A 22379-nucleotide genomic window follows, 5' to 3' on the forward strand; every position below is an offset into this window, starting at 1 on the left:
CCTGGAGGCACCAGGGAACAACCTGGAAGTTTTGTGGGCAGAACAAAGGAACCTGAAGGCGTGACTGTCCCTTATAACTGTTAGGACCCACTGGTCCATTGCTCTCATAGTCCACTGTTCGTGAAAGCGAGTCTAGGAGTGATGCATTGTGTGCCTTTAAGCACCTCAGAACCAGACTGGAGCTTTTATTGGGAAGGCATACGTGTTCCTGGAAAGGACTGCGGCTTGCCAGACCTTGCTCTCTGAGTGGAAACAGCTCCCACCCTCTGGTCCGGTACTGACTTGTCCCTCAATCTTTGTCTTCCTGGGAAATCATTATTTCTCTTGGGCTTAGTTTTTGGTAACTTATGCCCCTCAAATTCACCCTAGACATCACCTGGGCCCCGCTTTAGGCTTGGTCGGCACACCGCATTGTAGAAACGCGGCGGCACCATCTTCCTTGCGTCCTTGTGCGTGCCGTATTTTCCTCCTCAGAACATAGGTACATGCAGTGCGTCGGCTCTGTGCACGCACACAACTTCTAAGCACAGCATGGGATCTTCTTAGTGTTTGGATAATTGCCAGGTTTGGCCTCTGTTGGAAACGGGATGCTGGGCTTGATGGGACCCTTGGTCTGACCCAGCGTGGCAATTTCTTATGTTCAGAACCAGGAACAGCTGAGCACACGGGCTGTGCATGCGCCTCGCCGCACAAAAATCAATTTTTAAGCACAGGTATCGCAATGGCGCCGGCAGCCAAGAAACATAAGCGCCTTGAAGATTGATGTTCCTTTGTACTGTTCATAAAAACAGATTGCCCGGGGGGGGGGGGGGGGGGGGGGCTTTGGCCGTCACCGCCGCCTTTCAGCTGCTTAAGCAGCAAGGTCCATGCCAGGAACCGGCTACCGAACCAAGGCACACCTCTGAGGGATCTCAGAAATCGCCTCAGGAATTCTCAGCTGGGGGGAGGGACATTTAGTTATCACCACAGGACAACAGTGATCAATGTTCCTTCAATTTAAAAGTAGAATTTCTCCTTCCAAAAAGTACAGCAATCGCACAGGGATAGGTGTGTCCACCATCTGCTGGAGAGGTAGAATACCCAACGGCTGAGGTCACTGCAGGGCTGTATCTAGGGCGACGGCAGCTTTGAAATCTGTTTCTGTCTCCATCTGCTGGCAGGGGAGCATAAACCCCTGAGTCCATCTGGCTACACGCTAGGAAATTATTTAACAATATTTGTATCCCGCACCCTCCAAAGTTCAGGGCGGGTAACAATGTTACAGACATAGCTGGTAAAACCAATGCAATAAAACAACTGCTTACATTCTATACACAGTGGATGTTAGAGCAGTACATGCAAGAAACAACATCGTTAGGTGGATGCCTGACTGGTGGCCGAAAGTGGCCATAAAGCAGATTTCAAGCCTTCGAGTCACTGAGGGTGTGTAAGTGCTGAGGTAAAGAGTTCCAAAGTGTGGGACCGGCAAGTGAATCTGCTCTTTCTTGTGACACTGATAGCCTGGCTGCACAAAGAGAAGGGATTTCTAGAAGCATTTGGAAAGAGGACCCAAGTGTCCATGTTGGAATGTAAAATTTGAGAGTGCTGGTAACCCATGGAGATGACACACTGTGTATAAAATTGTGTATTACGGATGCCACTTTATAATCAATACAGAACGGAATCGATAACCATCCCCTCCACCCTATCCCATGCTACCTGGCTCCCGGGCCTGGCTGTCATCACAGATGTGCAGATCCAGCCTTGAGATGAGCAGGTGGTAGGATGACTCCTTCATGTCATACTTGTCAAAGTATTGACTGATGCTGCTGGCGCTCTGGCTGCCCGAGAACGCCTGGGACCAGGATTGCTGGGCGCTGGGGGCAGATGGAGTGATCTGCAAGAGAAAGAGGGGGTGAGAACACTTGGGACCAGAGCTGCAAGGTGCTAGGGGTTAATGGGGTAATCTACAAGAGATCTCAGATCTATCAGCGTCAGAAACGATTCTCTCCCGCTCATGTTATAACTCTCCAAACAAAAACGTGAACCTCTCAGCACTTTCCCTATTCCCATTCTGCATGTTGAACAAAGTGACAACAACTTTCAAATATATTAACCTGGGTAATAAGGCTTGGCTGAAAATTACCCTTCTCTGCATGTGTACTTTTCGCCCCAGGGCCAATAAATCAGCGAGTACATAGGATTTTCAAATATATGCATGCTAGTCTGGTCCCATCTCAGTTGTCCTTGCACTCAGCAGTGCAAAGTACCCAGGTGACTTTTGTGCACCTACTCTGCACCTGCTCATTTTCAAAAGTAATCCAGGAATGCAGTTTCCCTTTGAAAACCGGCCACAATGCACATGGGCTAAAAATGCCCAAACACATAGCAAACAACACGGGCTATTCAACGTCTGCCCACTCCCATATGTCTAATGAAGGCAGACCATAGTGTGTTGTGTTGTCACCAGGATTTCGAACTCCTTCTGCCCAGTGACTGAGCGCCAAAGTAGCTTATTGAAGATAGGGGATCATACACGATTGATGAGCTCATCGGAACCGAATGCTAATCTATAGCCAGCTGTGTTATCACCCGCAGTTTACCTGCACGGGCTCAGGTGCCATGCTCTTTCTTTGCTGTGCTGATTTCTCCATGGCTTCGCTTAGGGACTTGGCATATTTCATCATGGCTTTGAGCTGTGAGTCAGTCAGCACCCATAACAGGTCATCAAGGAGGAACATCAGCTTCGATGCCACCACGTTGCAGTCCTTCATCTAAGATTACATGCACCACAAAAAAACCCAGAATAGTGCAACTTGTCATGAGAACAGTCATTTACATGAGAGCCAAGGATACACAGAGTAACAGGATGCATGGAGGCTTGAAAGGGCAAAGCAGGGGAGAAAGACGAGAATCAAGAGACTGCAGAGGGCCTGGATCAGGGAACGGGTAAGGATTAGGATTATCTATTATATCGCTCAACCAACAGCCAGTTAGAGATCCCCAACACAGATTCACCCAACCTCACAGCTGGTGGGAGAACCCCTGACAAGGATTCATCCAAGCCCACAGCCAGCAAGAGAACTCCGAGCATAGATTTACTCAAACTCACCGCCAGCGGGAGATGACCCAATAAGAATTCACACAAACCCACAGCTGGCGGGAGCTACACCAACAATTGTTTCAGGTATTCAGAGGGATAGTCACATTAGTCTGGTGTAGCAAAATTGACACATTGAAGTGGACTCTGACCTCGAAAGATCGTGTCTCAATAAATTGGTTCGTCTATAAAGGTGCCACGCACCTCGTAACTATGCTTCACACGAACAGCACTAATAAAGGGTGAGTAACCTCCCCACAGAGGAATATCCGCGAGCAAAGGGGGAGGGGGTAGTCAGAGTTCAAAAGTCCAGAAATATCAGACATTGCAGACATGTTATAGTTTTTGTTGATTATATATTTATCTCTCTCTAATTGTTTCTTAGTTTAAATTCTGTACTGTCTTCCATTGCCCAGGTTTTACGCTCCCTGTTTAATGTAACTTTACTTTCTACCTTGATGTTAATTGGTTTCCCCTCAGTTACATTGTAAACCGGTACGATAAGACCTAGTCTTGAGCATCGGTATAGTAAAAGAAATTAAATAAACATGTTCACTTTTATTAAAGCTGGGATGGCACTGCAGAATAAAGGCAGTAGCTTTACATAGTCCCCTGACATTGAACCGTGTTTCGACAATCTGCGTCGGGAGGGACTCCAGGCCGAAAGCATAGAAAGTGAAAATTTCTGCAATTTCTGGACTTTTCAACTCTGACTATCCCCCCCCCCCCTTGCTCGTGGATATTGTTTCACACAAAGCCATAGCCACTGGAAAATCACTTAGGGGGTTATCCATCTTACTAATGCATGGATGTTAATCTGCACTATCAATTCTGTGATTCAACAGCACAAGGGTGCTATTTGCATGTGCTGCCTCCATCGTATGCAAACGTATCTCATGCATATTTATTGTGCATATCCTGAAAACCAAGCCCGTTTGTGGCTACCCCTACAATAGCACAATGCAGCCCAATAGCCTGAACAATGTTGCTTTCAGTTTTAAAGCAATAAATAAATAAGTCACACTTCAGAGGTGAGAGACTTCCAGTTGGAATCAAAGGTGCCAGAATGCAAAGAAAGCGCCTGCTTCATGTCCTTGCACATCTGGTGAGGTGAAAGATACTTACCCTCCTTTTCAGAGAGATCTGGATCCTACCCTGGTTGGTGATCAGTCTCAGAGGGGTGCTTACTGTGTCCTGATCGCCACTGTCTGTGGCGTCAGCCTCAATGCGAAGAGTCTGCCAATTCAACTCCTTGAACGTCAAAACCTGCCAAGGGATACAACAAAGAAACAATGAGTCAGAATGAATAGGAGTAATAACTCACCTGGAAAACAATACTGACATCACAGTACAGGAGGAGCTATAGAACACACATCTAATCCCCATGCTAGCAGTGCAGAAGATCAACGCTCACCCATGCTTAGCCTCTGCAAATAGAAAGCGCAAGGGATAATGATGCAAGGCTGGGTGCCAACGTGCTCACAGTTCTTCTACTGCCAGGGAAAGTGAACTCATGAAACACTGCTCTACTTCAATAGTGATCCCACGATGGCTGGAAGCTAAAGTCTTGTATCCCAGTAGAGGCTGCATAACCCAACTGTGCATTGGACTGAGGATAAGCAAATTGTGGAATTCAGCATTTTTTTGGACTTAGATGATTTCTGTGAGTTTTTAATGCTCTGAAGTAATAAAATGGAATAGACTTAGTTTTTGGGTACTTGCCAGGTTCTTATGGCCTGGATTGGCCACTGTTGGAAACAGGATGCTGGGCTTGATGGACCCTTGGTCTGACCCAGTATGGCATGTTCTTATGTTCTTACCTATTTTTATTTAAAACATTTAACCACTTTCGCTGCCCAATAGGACTGTCCAAAGCAGTGTACAATAAAAAATACAAAACAAATATAAAAATAACAAATTGCTTCAACCTAAAATAAAAAAAAATTAAAAAAACCTAAAAACCATATAATCCATCAAAAGAGACTTTTCTCAACAAAAGCCACATCCCACCCATGATTAACTAGCAGTATAGGGCAGGAGACTGACTCAGATCTACCATAATTCACCCAAGTCAAGGAAAATGCCAGGACTTGACCTTCTTGCAAAAGGTGAAGTAGTTTAGCTCTAACTTAACCTCAGACAGAAACCTATTCCAGAGGCTGGGGGTTGGATCACAGCCTAGCCATCCTCATTCTTTTAATAGTAGAAACAGTCAACAAAGCTTCCTGGCTGGATTACAACACCTATTGGGGTTCATCCAGGATAGCATTGCTTTCAGGTAGGCAGGCCTGTTACTGTGTTTATTTATTTATTTGTTTGTTTGGTTTTATATGTAATACCTGAAAAAACCAAAAATCAATACTGAAGAATCCTGGCACAAAAGACAAATTATTTGGATATCATCTGTGTAAGATGTAATCACGGATCGGGACATAACCCACTGTCTGGACTGATCTGGGTACGCACGGATCCCAATGATTGCGAGTGGCTCTATTTGTTCATGCAGCCTGGCTGAACCCTAACTGCCATAGCAGATTTATTCCACGTACGTGACTACTAGTGCAGATACATACCTCGCCTCTCTGGGGGTCTGTCACTCGGGTGAACCTCAAGTCACTCTGCTGCCAGTTAGGGTTCACGCTATAGCCCTGGAGCTGCCATAGTTCAAAGGAAGCATGGAATGCCCTGGCATGGATCTTGATCGTGATCGAATTCACTGTGATAAACATTCCCTCCACCACTTTTTCTGCAAAGCCATACTCGCTGTAAGAAAGGGGAAGCCGGGTTAGGATGGGAACAGAAAAAAAAATAAACAGGCCCAAGATTTCTAGGGTCCTTCTGGGAGAGGAAAGAGTGACATGAGGAGTAAACTGATAACCACTCATCATAAACTCAGAGCGGCAAGAGGAAAATGAATGATTAACAAATTACCTCTGCCCTGCAGCAAGGGCAATGGGAGATTGTCCATTGGGCGGCCGCGGATCCTCACACGTTCTCATCGCCACCTCCACCTTATCCAGGTACTGGGAATACAGCAGAGATGACAATGAGGTCACCTGCACACGTACAGGAGGCTGGTGCCTGCGACCTGGGGCTTGAAGTTAAGCACCGAGAGACAAGGCATGTATGAATCCACACGCTCCTCTTCCCCCGACAACTCTGCGGGACCTTAAGCAAATCTTTTTACTCCCTCATGCCTCAATTCCAATACCAAGTTGCTGCTATGGTTATCCCCTACTCTGCCCCCTTCATTTCCAACGGCTTATGAAGCCTTCTGTTCCATTCAGAGAAAGACCATTTCACCATTATACACGGAGGAAACCTCAACGCTCCGACAGCCCCTTGGCTTCACTTTACAGCCAAACTTTTGCCTTAAGACCCACTATTTTCAAGGACTGTCTCCTTCCTCAGTCCCCCCCCCCCCCAAAAGAATGTTCTTTCTATTGATGCAAAATATAATCATCACTAATCATCCAGGAGCCAAAGATGGCCCTTGCGAATAACACTGAAAGCAGCGAAGGAAGCCCTCGGAGAGACCTGAAAAAAAACAATTCCCAGAATATCGAGGCTTGCATAAGGCAGAGAAAGCAAGATGGGTAGAAGAGAGCATTACCAAGCAAATAGGATGCGTCTTCAACTTCGTCCACTGAATCTGTGAAGAGAGAAGCAGAGACCCTTGAGGCACTGGACCGTGGATTCTTTTTTTCTCCCCTACCGCTTGGACTACAGGGATTGTATCAGAACAGCACAGGTGGGGAAAGCAGTGTCCTGGCCAAAATGTCCACCTTCTCTTCAGAGGTGCAGTGCAGTGGCTGCTTTCTTACTCCACTTCAGGGCTGGCTGAATTTTTACGAGCCTGTAACAGTGGCTGCAGGGATCAATGAATTTCACTGCTTGGAAAGTGCTGTATGTATGTAAATTTTACTCCGGCAAAGAACAGTGACTGCCTGAAGCTACACACAGACTGGCCAGCAGCATTATTTCACTTGTGTAATATCTTTCTTTCAATCCCCACCCCAAGTGATAATCATGAACCAGCAGCTTTGGTGTCTTCATTTCTGCTTTGCAATAAGACACTTGCTTTTAAATGATTCATTTAATTGTATTTTTTTTTTTTTTTTTTTTTAAGAACTTGTTACCTGTGCCCTCCAATGTTTGGGGAGCGTTACTACAAAAACCTTCACAATAAAAACAAAGACAAGTTCATATGAAGTACATAAAAACAAAGGGAAAAAATTGACTTAAGCACTATGAGCTATACAAAATAATCATCAGACTGGACGGGATCTAAAGAAGAATTAAAAAGCAATACTGGACAAAGGGGACTGAGGCAGGGCTGTTGGTGTCCTGGTAGGTTTTCAATGCTTTCCTAAATCCTTGGCACTGGGTATCAATCTGATGAATTGAATCACTTCTCAAGTAGCTCTTAGTCCTGGTGCCTCACGCTGCTGAGGTTTACTGTTCTTATTTAATTTTTCCTTCAAACGTTTGCAGTATAGTCTGGAGTGGATCCTCAAAGAGGATTTACAGATAAAGCCAAGCAGCTGCAGGACACCAGAGTACCAGCCAAGCTGGAAGACTGCAATCAACTTCCGGAGCAGGGTTCAAATGGCACCCCTCCCATTCATTCTGTGACTGGCCACAGATCCCACCACCACCTCCCCCCCCCCCCCCCTCCGCACTCACTCGGATGGCAGCCTTGTTGCAGTAGACTCGAGTGATGGCCAACCAGGTGGGCAGGTCCAGCACATTCTGAAGCACCTCTTCATCCAGCTCTAGGTTGGTTAACTGGCCCTCGCCTTTCAGAGTGCTCAGGTTGATCTTGTCTGGTGAAAGGTTCTTGGTAAACCTAATGAAGTGAAAGTAAAATGGAACAATGTAAAAAAAAAATAAACAATGTATCGGGGAAGAGATAGTTATTGTATTATGACTTCTACTAGGTTGTAAGCCTGCAAAGTATATAGGTTAAAGATTCCCTACCAGCACCTTCCATCAAGGCTTTTCAAAGGGAAAGTTCACCCAAATTCAGACAGGCAAGTGATCACCCCCCCCCCCCCCCCCGCCCCTAACACAGATTCACCCAAACCCACAGCTGGTGGGAGAGTCCACCTCCCTGCCAAACACAAATTCACACAAATCCAGAGCCAACAGGAGTTCCCTACCCCCAACAAAAATGTATCCAAACCCCCCCCCCCCCCCCCCCCAAACACAAATTCACAACTGGCAAGAGATCCCCACCCACAGCCAGTGGGAGATCCCCCAAAACAAATTTATCCAAATCCACAAGTACTGCAAGTACTGTGGGGAGGCCAAAAGTTGACCTCCTAATTAGTAAAAGAAATAGAACAACCAGGGATACTTCCCTGAATCCAGAGCCTTGCTGACAGGGGCCTCGGAGGTCTTGAGGGAGCCAGTCCCTTGGCTGTCAGGACCTTCGGCACGATGCGGGCGAGCACCAGTCAGGCGGTCCCAACCCCCCGGACGCCTGGCTCAACCTGAGGGATAGTCCACCAAGGAGCTCAGCACCTCAGGGAGCTTCTTCCAAACCCTCCTCTAGCTTTCTGCTTTAATTTCTTGTTTTTAATATCAGACTCTACCATCTGCTGGAAACAGAGAAATACTGAGGGACTGCCAGTGGCACTCTCGGTTATGTAGCAGTGCCTCAAAGTTTTGTTCTCTGTCTCCATCTGCTGGTAGGGATGCAAAACCCACTTGTCTGGACTGATCTGGGTATGCTCAGGAAACATGACATTATTACTCCATGTGTTGAAAGCCTCAGCACAGAATCGAAACAGCAAACTGTGAAGCTTTTCCCTCTGCCCTCTTCCCTATGTATCCATCAGCAATGGGGACACTTCAGCAGCCTGCCTACCGCTTGCTAGTCCATTGAGGGTATCTGATGTCTTCCTGTTCCCTGCCTAAGGGAAGTGGTGAACCAGAATGCACTGGGATTTGCCCGCTTAGCATGACTGGTTTATTATAAGCAGGCTATAAATATTTTTTTGTTTTGTTTTTTTTAATAAATTTGCATTTTAACTATCTCCTCCCCCTACCACCAAAAGCAAAACCAGGATTGCTGCATTCACTCGGGGTCAGAGGCTCATACCATGTCCCACATAGCTGGATCGTTCTCAGGCACTGCAGACAGAAGTGTTTTGGGAATGTTCCCAAAGGGGCAGAGCTAGAGAAACCTGAGAAAAGGCAAACAAGTTAAGCATGGGAAAGCCAACCCTTGGCAGACTGTAAGAAAACCGCTCTTGTTTAACATTCCTTTACCAAACTGGTTTTGTGTATGCAAATGTGAATATGAATGGATAAAATGTGCCATTACTTAAAGCCCTGAAAATTGATTAGCAGGAGCTCAAGGATTGTCTTGGATTTGCTGGCTCCTGTCATTTTGTGACCTCTGCCTAATTCTAAAGATATGTTTTGATGGACCTCACTCTTCGTGTCTTTACGCTATGCAAAGCCTTCCCAGGATCAAGGTTCTGGAAAACGTGTTGCATTGGGCATCAGATGATGAATCTCTAAGGATGCTGAGAGAAGCAGGACCACTGCATTTGTTTTAGAGCAGAAAAAGAAAATTGGTTCTTACCTGATAATTTTCATTCCTGTAGTACCACGGTTCAGTCCAGACTCTTGGGTTTTGCCTCCGCACCAGTAGGTGGAGACAGAGAAAGTTCTGACAGACACTGCCATATCTACCTAGGTGCCACCCACAGCCTGTCAGTATTACTTAATGTCAAAGCAGGATAGTTGCCAACCACACTGACTATATACAAGAACCATAAATCAAATGAAACATTGACCCCAACTTTAAACCAGACCCCATAAATAGGGTAACACCAATTGCTCTATAGATGAGAAAACAAACGAATGCTGATAAAGCAGACTCTCCATTACCTCCATACAGTAAATGGTCGGGACTCCGGACTGATCCATGGTACTACAGGAACGAAAATTATCAGGTAAGAACCAATTTTCTTTTCCCTGTACGTACCCGGATCAGTCCAGACTCCTGGGATGTACCAGAGCTGCTACTTACTTGGGATGGAAACCGGAGAGGCCTGCTCTGAGCACACCTTCTCCAAAATTCGCCACCCCTGGCGCCTGAACATCAAGTCTGTAATGTCGCGCAAAGGTATGCAAGGATGGCCACGTAGCCGCCCTACAGATCTCCTGCGGTGAAATCTGCTGGCATTCCGCCCAAGAAGCCACCTGTGATCATGTCGAATGTGCCCTAAAGCCTTCAGGCAAAGGGCGCCCACAGAGCAAATAAGAAGAATTAATGGCTTCTTTCCACCACCGGGCGATTGTAGTCTTAGAGGCCATGTTACCTCGCTTTGGACCATTCCAGAGCATGAAGAGGTGATCCGAGACTCGAAATCCATTAGTAACCTCCAAATAACACAGTATAACCCTGCGAACATCCAATTTCTGCAAATCCCGCGAAAGGGGGTCCGACCTATCGAGGCCGGAGAACGACGGAAGCTCCACAGATTGATTTTAATGGAAAAAAGTAACCACCTTAGATAAAAACGAAGGAATTATACGCAAAAAGACATCCGAATCTGAGATCCTCAAGAAAAGTTCTCTACAGGACAACGCCTGCAGCTCAGAAACTCTTCGAGCTGAAGAGATCGCCACCAGAAAGACCACCTTCAACGTTATGTCCTTTAAAGTCACCCTTTTTAGGGGCTCAAAGGGAGACTACACAGAGCTGTAAGAACTAAATTTAAATTTCAAGACGGACAAGGGGATACCACTGGAGGGCACAAATGCCTCGCTCACTTAAGGAAGCGAGAGACATCTGGATGCGACACCAACGCTACGCCCTACACAATACTGCGCAAGGAACCAAAAGCTGCCACTTGTACCCGCAAGGAACTACATGACAACCCCATCGCTAATCCCGCCTGAAGGAATCCCAGAATATCTAACACCAATGCCTGAGTGGGCACAATCTCCCAAGCCACGCACCAGGATTCGAAAACTTACATAAGACAAGGAAGTGGAAGTCTTATGCGATCACAAGAGAGTAGTGACCACCGCATCGGCATAGCCTCTGTTTCTCAGACGCTGCCTCTCAAAAGCCATGCCGCTAGATAGAAGTGATCGACGTGGTCGAAACAGACGGGTCCCTGATGAAGAAGGTTTGAAATCAAGGGAAAACGTAGAGGACCGTCCACGACCAGATGGAGCAAATCCGCGAACCATGGCCTTCACGGCTACTCGGGAACCACCAAGATCACCTCTGCTGGGGAGTCCCTCTATTCGCTGGAGAACCTTGCCTATTTAGAGGCCAAAGAGGGAACACATACAGTAGAACCGTTATCGGCCAAGGAAGAACTAGAGCATCCACTCCTTCTGCTCCTGTGTCCCTGCGGCAAGCAAAGTAGCGCGGAGCCTTGGCATTCTTGAATGTCGCCATCAGATCCATGTGGGGGACGCCCCACCTGTCGCAGTGGAGTTGGAAGGCTTTGTCTGCCAGCGTCCATTCGCCGGGATCGAGACGATGCAGACTTAGAAAGTCCGCGTGAACGTTGTCCACATTTATTTTATTTATTTATTTATTTATAACTTTTATATACCGGCATTCGTAAAAAAAACATCATGTCGGTTTACAGACAACTGAGAAAGGAAATTACAATGATAGATGGAGGAAGGATAGGAAGTTAAAAGGTGACAACTTTACTGTAGAGCCAACGGGCGCCACAGTTATTAAATGAGATTACATGTGGTTAACCAGGTTGGACATAAATTAATTATATACAAGAGGCGACAGAGTGGGGGGTAGCGCGGGGTGGGGGATGAAGCGCATAGGGGAGGCGGGGTGGGGTAGGAACTGTACAAGGGGGCAGGTGGTGGCGATGGGAAGGAGAGGTGGTGACTGAATATCAGGAAGCCATAAAATGGATGGGGTGGTGAGGGAGGGAGGGTGTGTAGGGGGGCGGGGGGACACTGTACTAGGGAGAGGGAAATAATGAGTGTTGAGGAGAAGTCAAATGCTAGGGTTGAGAGGCGTTGGGATAGGCCTGTTTAAATAACCAGGTCTTGATTCCTTTTTTGAATTGATTAAGTGAAGGTTCTAGTCGGAGCTCGGTGGGGAGGGAGTTCCAAAGGGTGGGGCCGGCGATGGAGAAGGCTCTCGCTCTGGTGTTTGTGAGGTGAGCAATTTTGAGTGAAGGGGTGTGGAGGGTGCCCGCAAGGGAGTTTCTGGTAGGACGGTTGGCCTGGTGGAAGTGTGGCATATCTTCGATCCAGGGGGAGTTATTTTTATATAGCGTGTTATGTATGATAGTAAGTGTTTTGTATTGAGAGCGATAGGTGATTGGTAGCCAGTGGAGGTTTTGTAATATGGGAGTAATATGATCAGTCTTTCTTGAGTTTGTAAGGATGCGAGCCATGGCATTTTGTAAGATTTGGAGGGGTTTGATTGTGGAAGCTGGAAGGCCTATTAGCAGTGAGTTGCAATAGTCAAGTTTTGATAGTATAGTGGTTTGCATAACGGTACGGAAGTCATGTGCGTGGAGGAGAGGCTTAAGTTTTTTGAGGGTTTGGAGTTTATAGAAGCCCCCTTTTAGGAGTGATTTGATGTGGGATTTGAAGCTAAGTTGTGTATCTAAGAGAACTCCTAGATCTCTGACAGTGGACGGAGGTGTGAGATTTTGTGAAGTGTTCTGTTGCAGTTGGTGAATGGATAAGCTGGGTTGATTAGTAATAATTAGGATTTCAGTTTTTGAAGTATTGAGTGCAAGGTGTAGGTTGGAAAGGAGGGCGTTGATAGATGTGAGGCATGTCTCCCAGAAGTGCAGGGTTTCGTTGAGGGAGTTTTGGATGGGGATAAGTATTTGTACGTCGTCAGCGTACAAGAAGAATTTTAGTCCCAGTTTGGATAATAAGTGGCAAAGAGGGAGAAGGTAGATGTTAAAGAGGGTGGAGGAAAGGGAGGAGCCCTGGGGTACGCCTTGTGAAAGAGGAATGTGTGTGGATTCGGATTTATCAAGTTTGACTAAGTACTTTCTGTGGTCAAGGTAGGAGGAGAACCATGATAGGGCTGTGTTAGAGATGCCTATCTCTGCTAAGCGTGATATTAAGATTTTGTGGTTCACCGTATCAAAAGCTGCTGAGATATCTAAGAGGGCTAGAATGTATGATTGGCCGTGGTCCATGCCTTTTAGGATGGTGTCTGTTATTGCAAGTAGGAGCTTTTCCGTGCTTCGGTTTTTGCGAAAGCCGTACTGGGCGGGGTGGAGGATATTGTTATCTTCTAGGAAGTCGGTAAGTTGTGTGTTGACCACTTTCTCCAGAATTTTAGAAATAAAAGGTAGGTTGGAGATGGGCCTGTAGTTTGCTGGATCATTTTGGTCGAGGGTGGGCTTTTTTAGTAGGGGCTTTACGATGGCGAGTTTAAGCGGGTCGGGAACCGTCCCGAAGGTAAGGGAGCAGTTTATGATATCCGCTAACGGTCTTGCTATGACGGAAGGGATAGTGAGGAGGAGTTTAGATGGGATGTTGTCGGCGATGTGGGTGGCTGGCCGCATCTTTTTTAGGATGGCGTTGACTTCCATCGTAGTGGTGAGATCAAGGGATGTGAAGTTAATGTTGTTGGTGGTGGGTGGGAGGTCGATGTGAGTGGGTTTGGGGGGGAGACGATTGAGAATGTTGGTGATTTTGTTTTTAAAGTGATCTGCTAGTTTATTGCATTTCTCTATGCTATTATCTTCCTGGGGGGAAGGAGTGGTGGACTTTGTGAGTTCTGCTACATAGGAGAATAGGGCGGTAGGGTTGAATTTGTAGCTGTGAATTTTTGCTGCATAGAAGTCACGTTTGGCGTGGAGTGTTGCTTGTCGGTATAGGTGTAGGGTGTGTTTGTAGGCTACTTTGAGTGTGGGGGTGGGTTGTTATGTTATGTGGGACACGGCTATAGGGAGGAGATGCAGCTCCGCCCAGTCTATTAATAGCTGAGCTTCCTTTGCCACCGGACGACTCTTGGTGCCTCCCTGCCGATTGATGTAAGCCACTGTGGTCGCATTGTCGAACAACACTCTGACCGACTTTCCCTCGACCAGGGGAAGAAAAGCCTGCAGCACCAGATGGACTGCCCTGGTCTCTAAGACGTTTGATGGACCACCGTGATTCTTCCAGAGTCCACTGCCCCTGTACAGAGTTCCGCAGGCAAACTGCACCCCAGCCGGAGAGGCTGGCATCTGTGGTCACCACCATCCAATCCGGAACCAAAGAGACTCCTGTGCTCAAATTGTCCAAATTCAGCCACCAATGTCGACTGGAACGAGCGGAATCTGTCAGAGGCAGGTACTGATGAAACGGTTTGGAGACCGGACTCCAGCGGGAAAGCAAGACGGACTGTAAAGGCCGTATATGAGCGAAGGCCCAGGGAACCAGCTCCAGAGTTGAGGACATAGACCCTAGAAACCTGCAAGTAATCCCAAACCTTGGGACAGACCCAGGAGAACAATATCTTCACCTGTCCTTGCAACTTGACAATCCGGTCAGATGTGAGACAGACCCGACCTTGCCGAGTGTCGAACACCGCTCCCAAATACTCCAATGATTGAGAGGGGATCAGGTGACTCTGGGACATGTTGACCACCCAGCCAAGTGTTTTGAGAGGCAGCTATAACACTCGCTGGATCGCTGCCTGGCAAAGAACTTCTGATTTTGCCCGAATCAGCCAATCATCCAAGTATGGATGCACTAACAATCCCTCTCTGCAAAGTTGTGCCGCTACTACCACCATGATTTTGGTAAACGTCCTGGGCGCTGTAGCAAGACCAAAGGGAAGAGCCTGGAATTGATAATGCCGCCTTAGAATTGCAAATCTCGAGGATCGCTAATGATCCTTCCTGATTCCGACATGTAGATATGCCTCCGGGAGATCCAGAGACGCTAGAAACTCCCCCGGATGCACGGAGGCAATCACCGACCGGAGTGCTGCCCTGCGAAACCGTGGTATCCGCAGACATCTGTTGACCCACATTAAATCTAAAATGGGACGGAAGGACACCTCCTTTTTTTGGTATCACGAAGTAAATGGAGTAACGGCCTGTGCGCTGAGCTGATCGAGGGACCGGCACAATGGCTCCTAGGGCGAGAAGACGTTGCACCGTCTGCTTTATGGCATACCCGCAAGGAGAGACCAGAAACTGTGGGCGTGACTGGTGTGCAAAATCTAAAGCGTAGCCGTCTCTGATCACAGATAGAACCCACTGATCAGACGTGATTTTGGTCCATTCCTCAGAAAACAGAGACAGTCTGCCCCCTACCACTGGAACTGAGGAATGACCCAGCTGCCCATCATTGTGAAGTTTTTTCACCAGGAGCAGACAGGGAGGTACTGGGTCTACCGAAACGCCGCCCTCGAAAGGACTGAGGCCAAGACTGTTGTCTTCCAGTATTCTGTCTGAACGACGAAGGGGGCGCTTGGGGTGTCCTAGCCCTCCGGCCACCATGAAAACGAGACCTCGAGGAAAAGGATCTTCTTGACTTTGGCATGTCTTCTGGGAGACGATGGACCTTATTCTCCCCCAAAGATTGTATCATGTCTTCCAGCTCCTTACCAAAGAGCAACTTCCCGTTAAAAGGGAGAGCCCCCAATGCGATTTAGAAGACTCATCCACCGCCCAGCTCCACAACCACAACCATCTTCTAGCCGAGACTGCTGAGACCATGGACTGGGCAGAAGTCCGCAAGAGATCATACAGAGCATCCACACTGTAGGCTATCACCACTTCCAGGCGCCCAACCTGACGAGCTTCTTCCTCAGAGAGAGACTTGTTGGCCTGTAGCTGCTGCACCCAGCTCTCAATCCAAAATTACTACACATTGCTGCTCGGAACCCTAGCGCCGAGACTTCAAAAATTCTCTTCAGTTGCAGTTCCAGCTTACGATCTTGCAAATCCTTGAGAGCGTACCACCCGTGACCGGGATAATCATTTTCTTCGTAACCACCTTCACGACTGCATCGACCTTTGGAACCCGGAGAACCTCTAGAGCCTCCTCAGGCAGCAGGTAGAGCTTATCCATAGCCTTCATGACCTTGAGCCCCATATCTGGGGTGTCCCATTCCCTGTAGATTAAATCCGTCGCCGAGAAATGGAAAAGGAAGGCTGTAGGCGGGCCCCTCAGACCCAATAAAATTGGGTCCATCGACCCTATGGATGCCTGATCCTGCGCCGTCTCAATACTCAACTTTTTTTTTTTTTTTTAAATAGCGGGAATAAACGGCGCCAATTCATCCCTACGGAACAACCTAACTACCTTAGGGTTGTCATCGTCCAGCCATGGGACCCTCATGCAGCACTCTGCTGCTGATCCCCGTCATCCTCTATCCCCCTCGGGGCAGGGGCGGTCAGGTCCTGATCCTCTGCATCTGGAGCAACATCCGAAGATGAATCAGACTCGTCCTGAGGTGCCCTGGACCTTAAGGACACTGATCTTGGTCCGCTTACTGGGCTTAAGGGACAAAGGAGAGGCACTCCGATCCCTATTTTCTCGTTTTGAGGCTTTTCTGGCTTTAAAAGCCTTATATAAAAACAATGAAATCTGAATGAAACGATGAGGAGGAAGAGGAATCCCCCTTCTCCGTAGGGACCTCCCCCCTTGAAAACAGCAGAGGCCCCATTGATTTAGACCCCCCCCCCCCCCACGGAGGGGCACTGTGGCGACAGAGCCAGCAGCAAAAAGCTATCCCCTGACGCGACCGGTCCTGCTGCGCCAAAATCACCTAAGACGGCGCCCGTTCCCACGCTCAATGGGAACGGGGCAGAAGGAACCTCCAGCAGCTCCCCGAACGCGCGGGTGACAGACGTTACGCGAAGCATAACCGCCCTGAGGACTGCGAAGTGCCCTCATCTCCCGGTAGACAAGAGGAGCACAAATTATCCCTCGATAAGCGAGTGCGCGCAGAGCCACATGCTCTGCACGCCGATCTCCGCAGCATGTCGGGCCGTGAAAGGAAAAATCAAACTTCTTTTTTTTTTTTTTTTTTTTTTAAAGCGCCACGATCAGGAGATAAATAAAATCAAAATGACCGGCAGAGGGAAAGGAGAGTCGAAACATCAAGTGAAAAATCTTTTTTTTCACTTGCCCAGCACAGGAAGGGTCGTGCTGCTAGGTCTCCAGGGGTGAGTGAGCAGGGCTCCCCGGTGTCAACCCCTAAGCTGCTGAAGGAAGGCTATCGGGTCTTCGACCACAGCCGCAGCTGCCTCATGAACCAGGAGGGATTAATCTTCCCCTGGGAGGCTGAGGAGAACCTCACTGTAGAGATGCCTCTGTCCAATTTGTCTTTTTTTTTTATATTTCTTTTTAAGTAAGACCAACAAAAAAGGTTAGCCCAAATTGAGAATTGGTCACATGAAGCTAACTAACCACTATCCTAATATTCACAGACTGTGAGTTGAGCACTCCTAGCACCTGCTGGAGACAGAGTAATACTGACAGGCTGTGGGTGGCACGTAGGTAGATATGGCAGAGTCTGTCAGAACTTTCTCTGTCTCCACCTGCTGGTGCGGAGGCAAAACCCAGTACGTACAGGGAACTGGGGTTACCAAAATTTGTTTAAGTTACAGAAAAAATAAGACAAAAATGGAATTCTGGAAGCAAATCAGCATGTGTGAAATGATATTCCTACCTCCGCTCTGAGCACTGCAGTCTGTCACTCTGGAGGGCTTTTAATTGCCCTTGTGCCCCATGCTTAGGTCTGGCACAGCTGAAGCCACATGCAATATAAGGCCCTCCTCCCCTGAGCAACAGATCCTGCAATGCCTGGGGGGGAAGGGGGTATAGGAAAGTCATTTCACACATGCCAACTTACTCATTTACAGCGACTAAAAGATGCATTTTCCACATTCTTCCTGCTAATTCTGATTCTCCGGGGCAGCCTGAGCACTCCAGGGACAGCTCCCACGGATCTGCAGAGATGGAGAAAGGAGCCATTGTTGGGAGACAGAGCAGATCAGTTTGGTGATCCCTGCAGGAAACTACATCTGCTTCTCACTTTCTCTCCAATTTGCTCCCATGGTGAAGGATACAGAGACACCGTCATAGGTAAAGTCAGAGTACACTACAAACTTATTGCTTTCTGGGAACGACAACCAGAATAAGGCTTGCTGAAATGTGGGATCTGCTCAGAGGACTGGAATTCCACACAGAATTCGTGGCTCATTTCTATTACGGCACAATCACCTCACAACTAACACCGCTCCACCATTTTAGACAGCAACTCAAATTTTGAGCGAGCCAGTGCTTTGCCATTATCTCCAAAAGTGCCAAAGTCCCACCATAGCCAGCTCGCCTATCCTCCATACCATTTTCTACAGTAACACCTGCTGGAGGTACCAGTGTACCACCACAACCAGCTCTCCCACTGCCCTCTGCTTGAGAGTCCCTTTGTAGCCACCACAGCTCTACTATTTTGTAATTATCCAGCGCCTCCTGCCGCAAGACATTCACTGTCATTACAGCACTGCTCCCTCACATCCAGCCTTACTACTCCATTCTCTAAAGCTCCTGCAATCTCTCTGAGTGCGTGTATCCGAAAGCATCTCCTATAAGACAATCAGTCCATGCAACATGTACCTGGGATACTTTACTCAGGTGTCTGACAGTATAGTAGAAAAATGCTCTAGTGTATTTCATTTTATTTTACATTATGGGAATAAAATATGTACCTATTACAGTCACACCTCACTTTGTAAAATATCAATGGCTGCTCAACTGCCCATGCTCGTCATATTTATCATTTATTTTTATTTACCGGTGTTCGATCTGAAATATCACATCGGTTTACAGTGCAACTGGGGTTCTAAGAAGACAAAGGCTTCTTGTTTTACATTGTAACTTCATATTTCTTACAGTATAACTTAGAATGAAATGGGAGAAAGAATATATCTTACAGAATATCTTACAGTATAACATAATACAATATAACTTACAATAAATTATAAGCAACATTGTTTTCACTGTCTAGCTTAGAGTAGCATAGAGTATAGCGATTTTGACATCGAATAGAACAAGCGTCTACAGATTGCCATAGTGTAATTTATAAAGTTTAAATAAGATCAAGAGATAACATTGAGGACAATCGGGTGGCGATGAGGTTGATTATTGCTATGAATATGTGTGTGTTAATAGGGAGTCAAGGAGTCTTGAAGTTAGTGAGGTGTACGGTGCTGCTGGTGATATAGTTGGGGATAGGTATGGAGGGAGGGGTTTCACAAAGGGAAGGTCCTGTCAGGCAAGCCCGACTGAGGTCTTTAATGAGGTAACAAAAGTGGTGGATTAGGAGGTGCAGCAGATGTTGCCTATATGAACTTCAAGTAAGGTTTCTGACAGCTGCAAACAGAAGATTGGTAAGCAGGCTGGATAGTATAGGAGTAGGCCAGAAAGTTGCAAGCTGAGTGAGAAACTGGTTGAGCCGCAGGATGTCCACTCTGGTGAAGAATAAGTAATCAGCAGGGTACTGAAGAGGGAAAAAGCAAGTTTGCTTACCATAAATGGTGTTTCTGTAGATAGCAGGATGAATTGGCCATGCTGTCTGGGACATCCTCTGGCAGCCTCTAGGCGGAGCTTCTCTCAGCGATTACAGAGCTTTAGCTCTGTGCGGCTGTGCACGTCTTCCCGCGCAATCGTCATCTTCTCCTCAGTCTGTAACATAGTGCATCCAGCGAAGCAGTACTTTCTGAGGCTGACAGGGAGGCAGTGGGTCAGCATGATTAATTAATCCTGTTATGTATGGAAACACCATTTACGGTAAGCAAACTTGCTTTTTCCCGTCAATAGCAGGGCTGAATTAGCCATGCTGTCTGGAAGTCCCCAGCAGCGGGTTGTGGTCCACTACATAAACGCACCCCTGCCAGACATCAAAAATCCCGCCCATGAGGTAAACAGTCTCATTTCCTCACAGAAGAAGACACCACCACCAAACCCAGGGCTTCATCTGTAGCTGTTTGCTGGTCCAGACAGTAGTGGGATGTGAAGTATGTAAAGATGACCACGTAGCTGCTTTTCAAATGTCCAGCAATGGCACCTTGTGAAGATGCGCTAACGAAGGAGCAATTGCTTGAACTTGGTGCGCTCGGACCTTGTTCAGAAGAGTCGCTGACCGCTTTGTGTAACAAAAGTGAATGCATTGTGATATCCAGCTTGACAGAGTCCTCTTTGCCACTGGTAGGCCAGGGGCGTTCGGACTGAAAAAGACACAAATAGCTGAGAAGATCTGTCGGGAGAATCTGTCCTTTGTTTATAGTACACTAAAGCTCTCTTTCAGTCTAAAGTATGGAGGAGATGTTCTCCATCATTGCTGTGCGGCTTTGGAAAGAACGTCAGCAACATAATGGTTTGGTTAAGGCGGAAAGGCGATACCACTTTAGGAAAGAAGGAGGGATGGGTACACAAGGTAACCTTGTCATGAAAAAACTGTAAATATGGCAAGCTGTGAACCAGGGCTTGAGGTTCACTGACCCTCCTGGCAGAAGTCACTGCAACCAGGAACACTACCTTCCAGGTGAGGTATTTCCATCGGTTCAAAGGGTGGAAGCATTAGTTGTTCCAACACTAGGTTAAGATCCCAAGGGACCGCTGGCTTGGTAACTGGTGGTCTCAGTCTCAAGATCCCCTTCATGAAGCAAGAAATCAGGGGATGGTTCAATACTGGAAGTCCATTGTGTGGGTGATGAAATGCAGCAATAGCACTCACATGAACCCTGACCAAGGCTGTTGCTAAGCCAGAGCGGTAGAGAATATGAAGATACTCTAAGCAAGATTTCTGGTGAGCAGGAGAATGGATTTATTTCCTTTGCTTGGCACCAAGTCAAATAACGGTACCATTTTCCCTCGATAATTTTTCCTTGTAGAAGACTTCCGTGATGATATGAGGATGTTCTTAAACCCTGCCAACAAGTGCAGATGGTTCAATACCGTCCTTTCAATCTCCATGCTGTGAGATGAAGTGAAGAATGCATGGGGGTGCAGCAATGTCCCTCCTTCCTGAGTTACAAGATTTATACTGTTTCCCAACAAGATAGGAGGAGCGATGGGCAATAGAACTAGATAGGCGTACCAAGTTTGTCTCGGCCACGCCGGAGCAATGAGTATTGGGTCTACAACATCCGCAATGCATTTCTGTATGGTTCGGAAGATGAGAGGGATCGGAGGGTAAGCAAACAGAAGATCCCCTGTCTACGGGATGAGGATTGGATCCTACATGAATCGTTCTCGGCTGGGATAAACTGAGCAGAATGCCGAAACCTTTCTGTTGCATACCGTGGCAAAGAGATCCATGTGGGGGAGACCCCATCTCTTGAAGAGGTAGACCACCCCGCTTTGGTTTAGAGTCTGTTCGTGTAGGTGGAACACCCTGCTTAGGCGGTCTGCTGTGATGTTGGCCACCCACAGAATGTAGGTCACACTTGCAGGGAGATGGAGTACATCTCTGCCCATTTGAGAATCTGGTTCACTCCTTGCAAAGAGGCCATGAACCTGACCCTCCTTCCTTGTTTATGTAGAACATAGCTACTTGATTGACCATCTGGATCATGACATGCTTCCCTGCGACCTGGTTTGAGAAAGTGAGAAAGCATTTTGAATCGCTCTGAGCTCCATCAAATTTATTTGGCAATTGAACTCCGACGGGGACCATAGCCCCTACATCTTTAACTGGCCCAAGTCTGCTCCCCACGGTCATGAAACTTCAAAGGACATAAGAAAGGAGAATCCAAGCCAATGGGCAGAGAATGGCAGTGCGGCAGCATCAGCTTTCCGAGAAGCCTGGGATAACTTGTGAGGAGCAGGCATGGTTAGCAGTACAGGATGGCTATATTTTTCAGATAACCACCTCACTGGTTTTAAAAGCTGTTTGGATTATGGAAATGGGCAGTCATAAGACCTGGGAGGGTGTTGAATGAAGTATGCTATTGGTAAAAAACAAAAAGGAAGACAGCAAGGCATCATGTTAGCACTGTAGCAGAATTTGAACATGATTGGGTTAGATACAGAGGGCTGTGGTAGGAACATGATTGAGAGGTTTGGGGGGGATGTGGGGGGGGAGCAAAAGCAAGGGAAGAGCTAGGGTTGATTTAAGCACAGGAAATTTTATGCTTACCTACCCAAAGTGGTAGAGAACCAGAGAGGAAATCAGAAGGACAAATTGGTCCTTATCTGCCATTATTTGTTGTGTGTTACTACAGTCACCCCAGGAAGAAATATAAATCAGAATGAAACAGAGGATCTTAATAATTTGGGCACTGTAACTACCAAATGAATGAGCTAGAAGTTTCTA

General features: G+C 47.2%; 1 protein-coding gene across 1 annotated transcript in view; it reads right to left on the reverse strand.

Moving 5' to 3' along the window:
* UHRF1BP1 (UHRF1 binding protein 1) overlaps positions 1-22379 on the reverse strand; it is a 69269-nt gene that overhangs the window by 32826 nt on the left and 14064 nt on the right. Inside the window, 7 exon segments of the mRNA XM_029573584.1 lie at positions 1699-1876; positions 2583-2753; positions 4205-4345; positions 5653-5842; positions 6011-6102; positions 6693-6731; positions 7766-7928. Of these exon segments, the coding sequence (XP_029429444.1) occupies positions 1699-1876; positions 2583-2753; positions 4205-4345; positions 5653-5842; positions 6011-6102; positions 6693-6731; positions 7766-7928 (974 nt within the window).

The sequence above is a fragment of the Rhinatrema bivittatum genome, chromosome 12, assembly GCF_901001135.1.
Source record: "Rhinatrema bivittatum chromosome 12, aRhiBiv1.1, whole genome shotgun sequence".
NCBI classification, from domain to species: Eukaryota; Metazoa; Chordata; class Amphibia; order Gymnophiona; family Rhinatrematidae; genus Rhinatrema; species Rhinatrema bivittatum.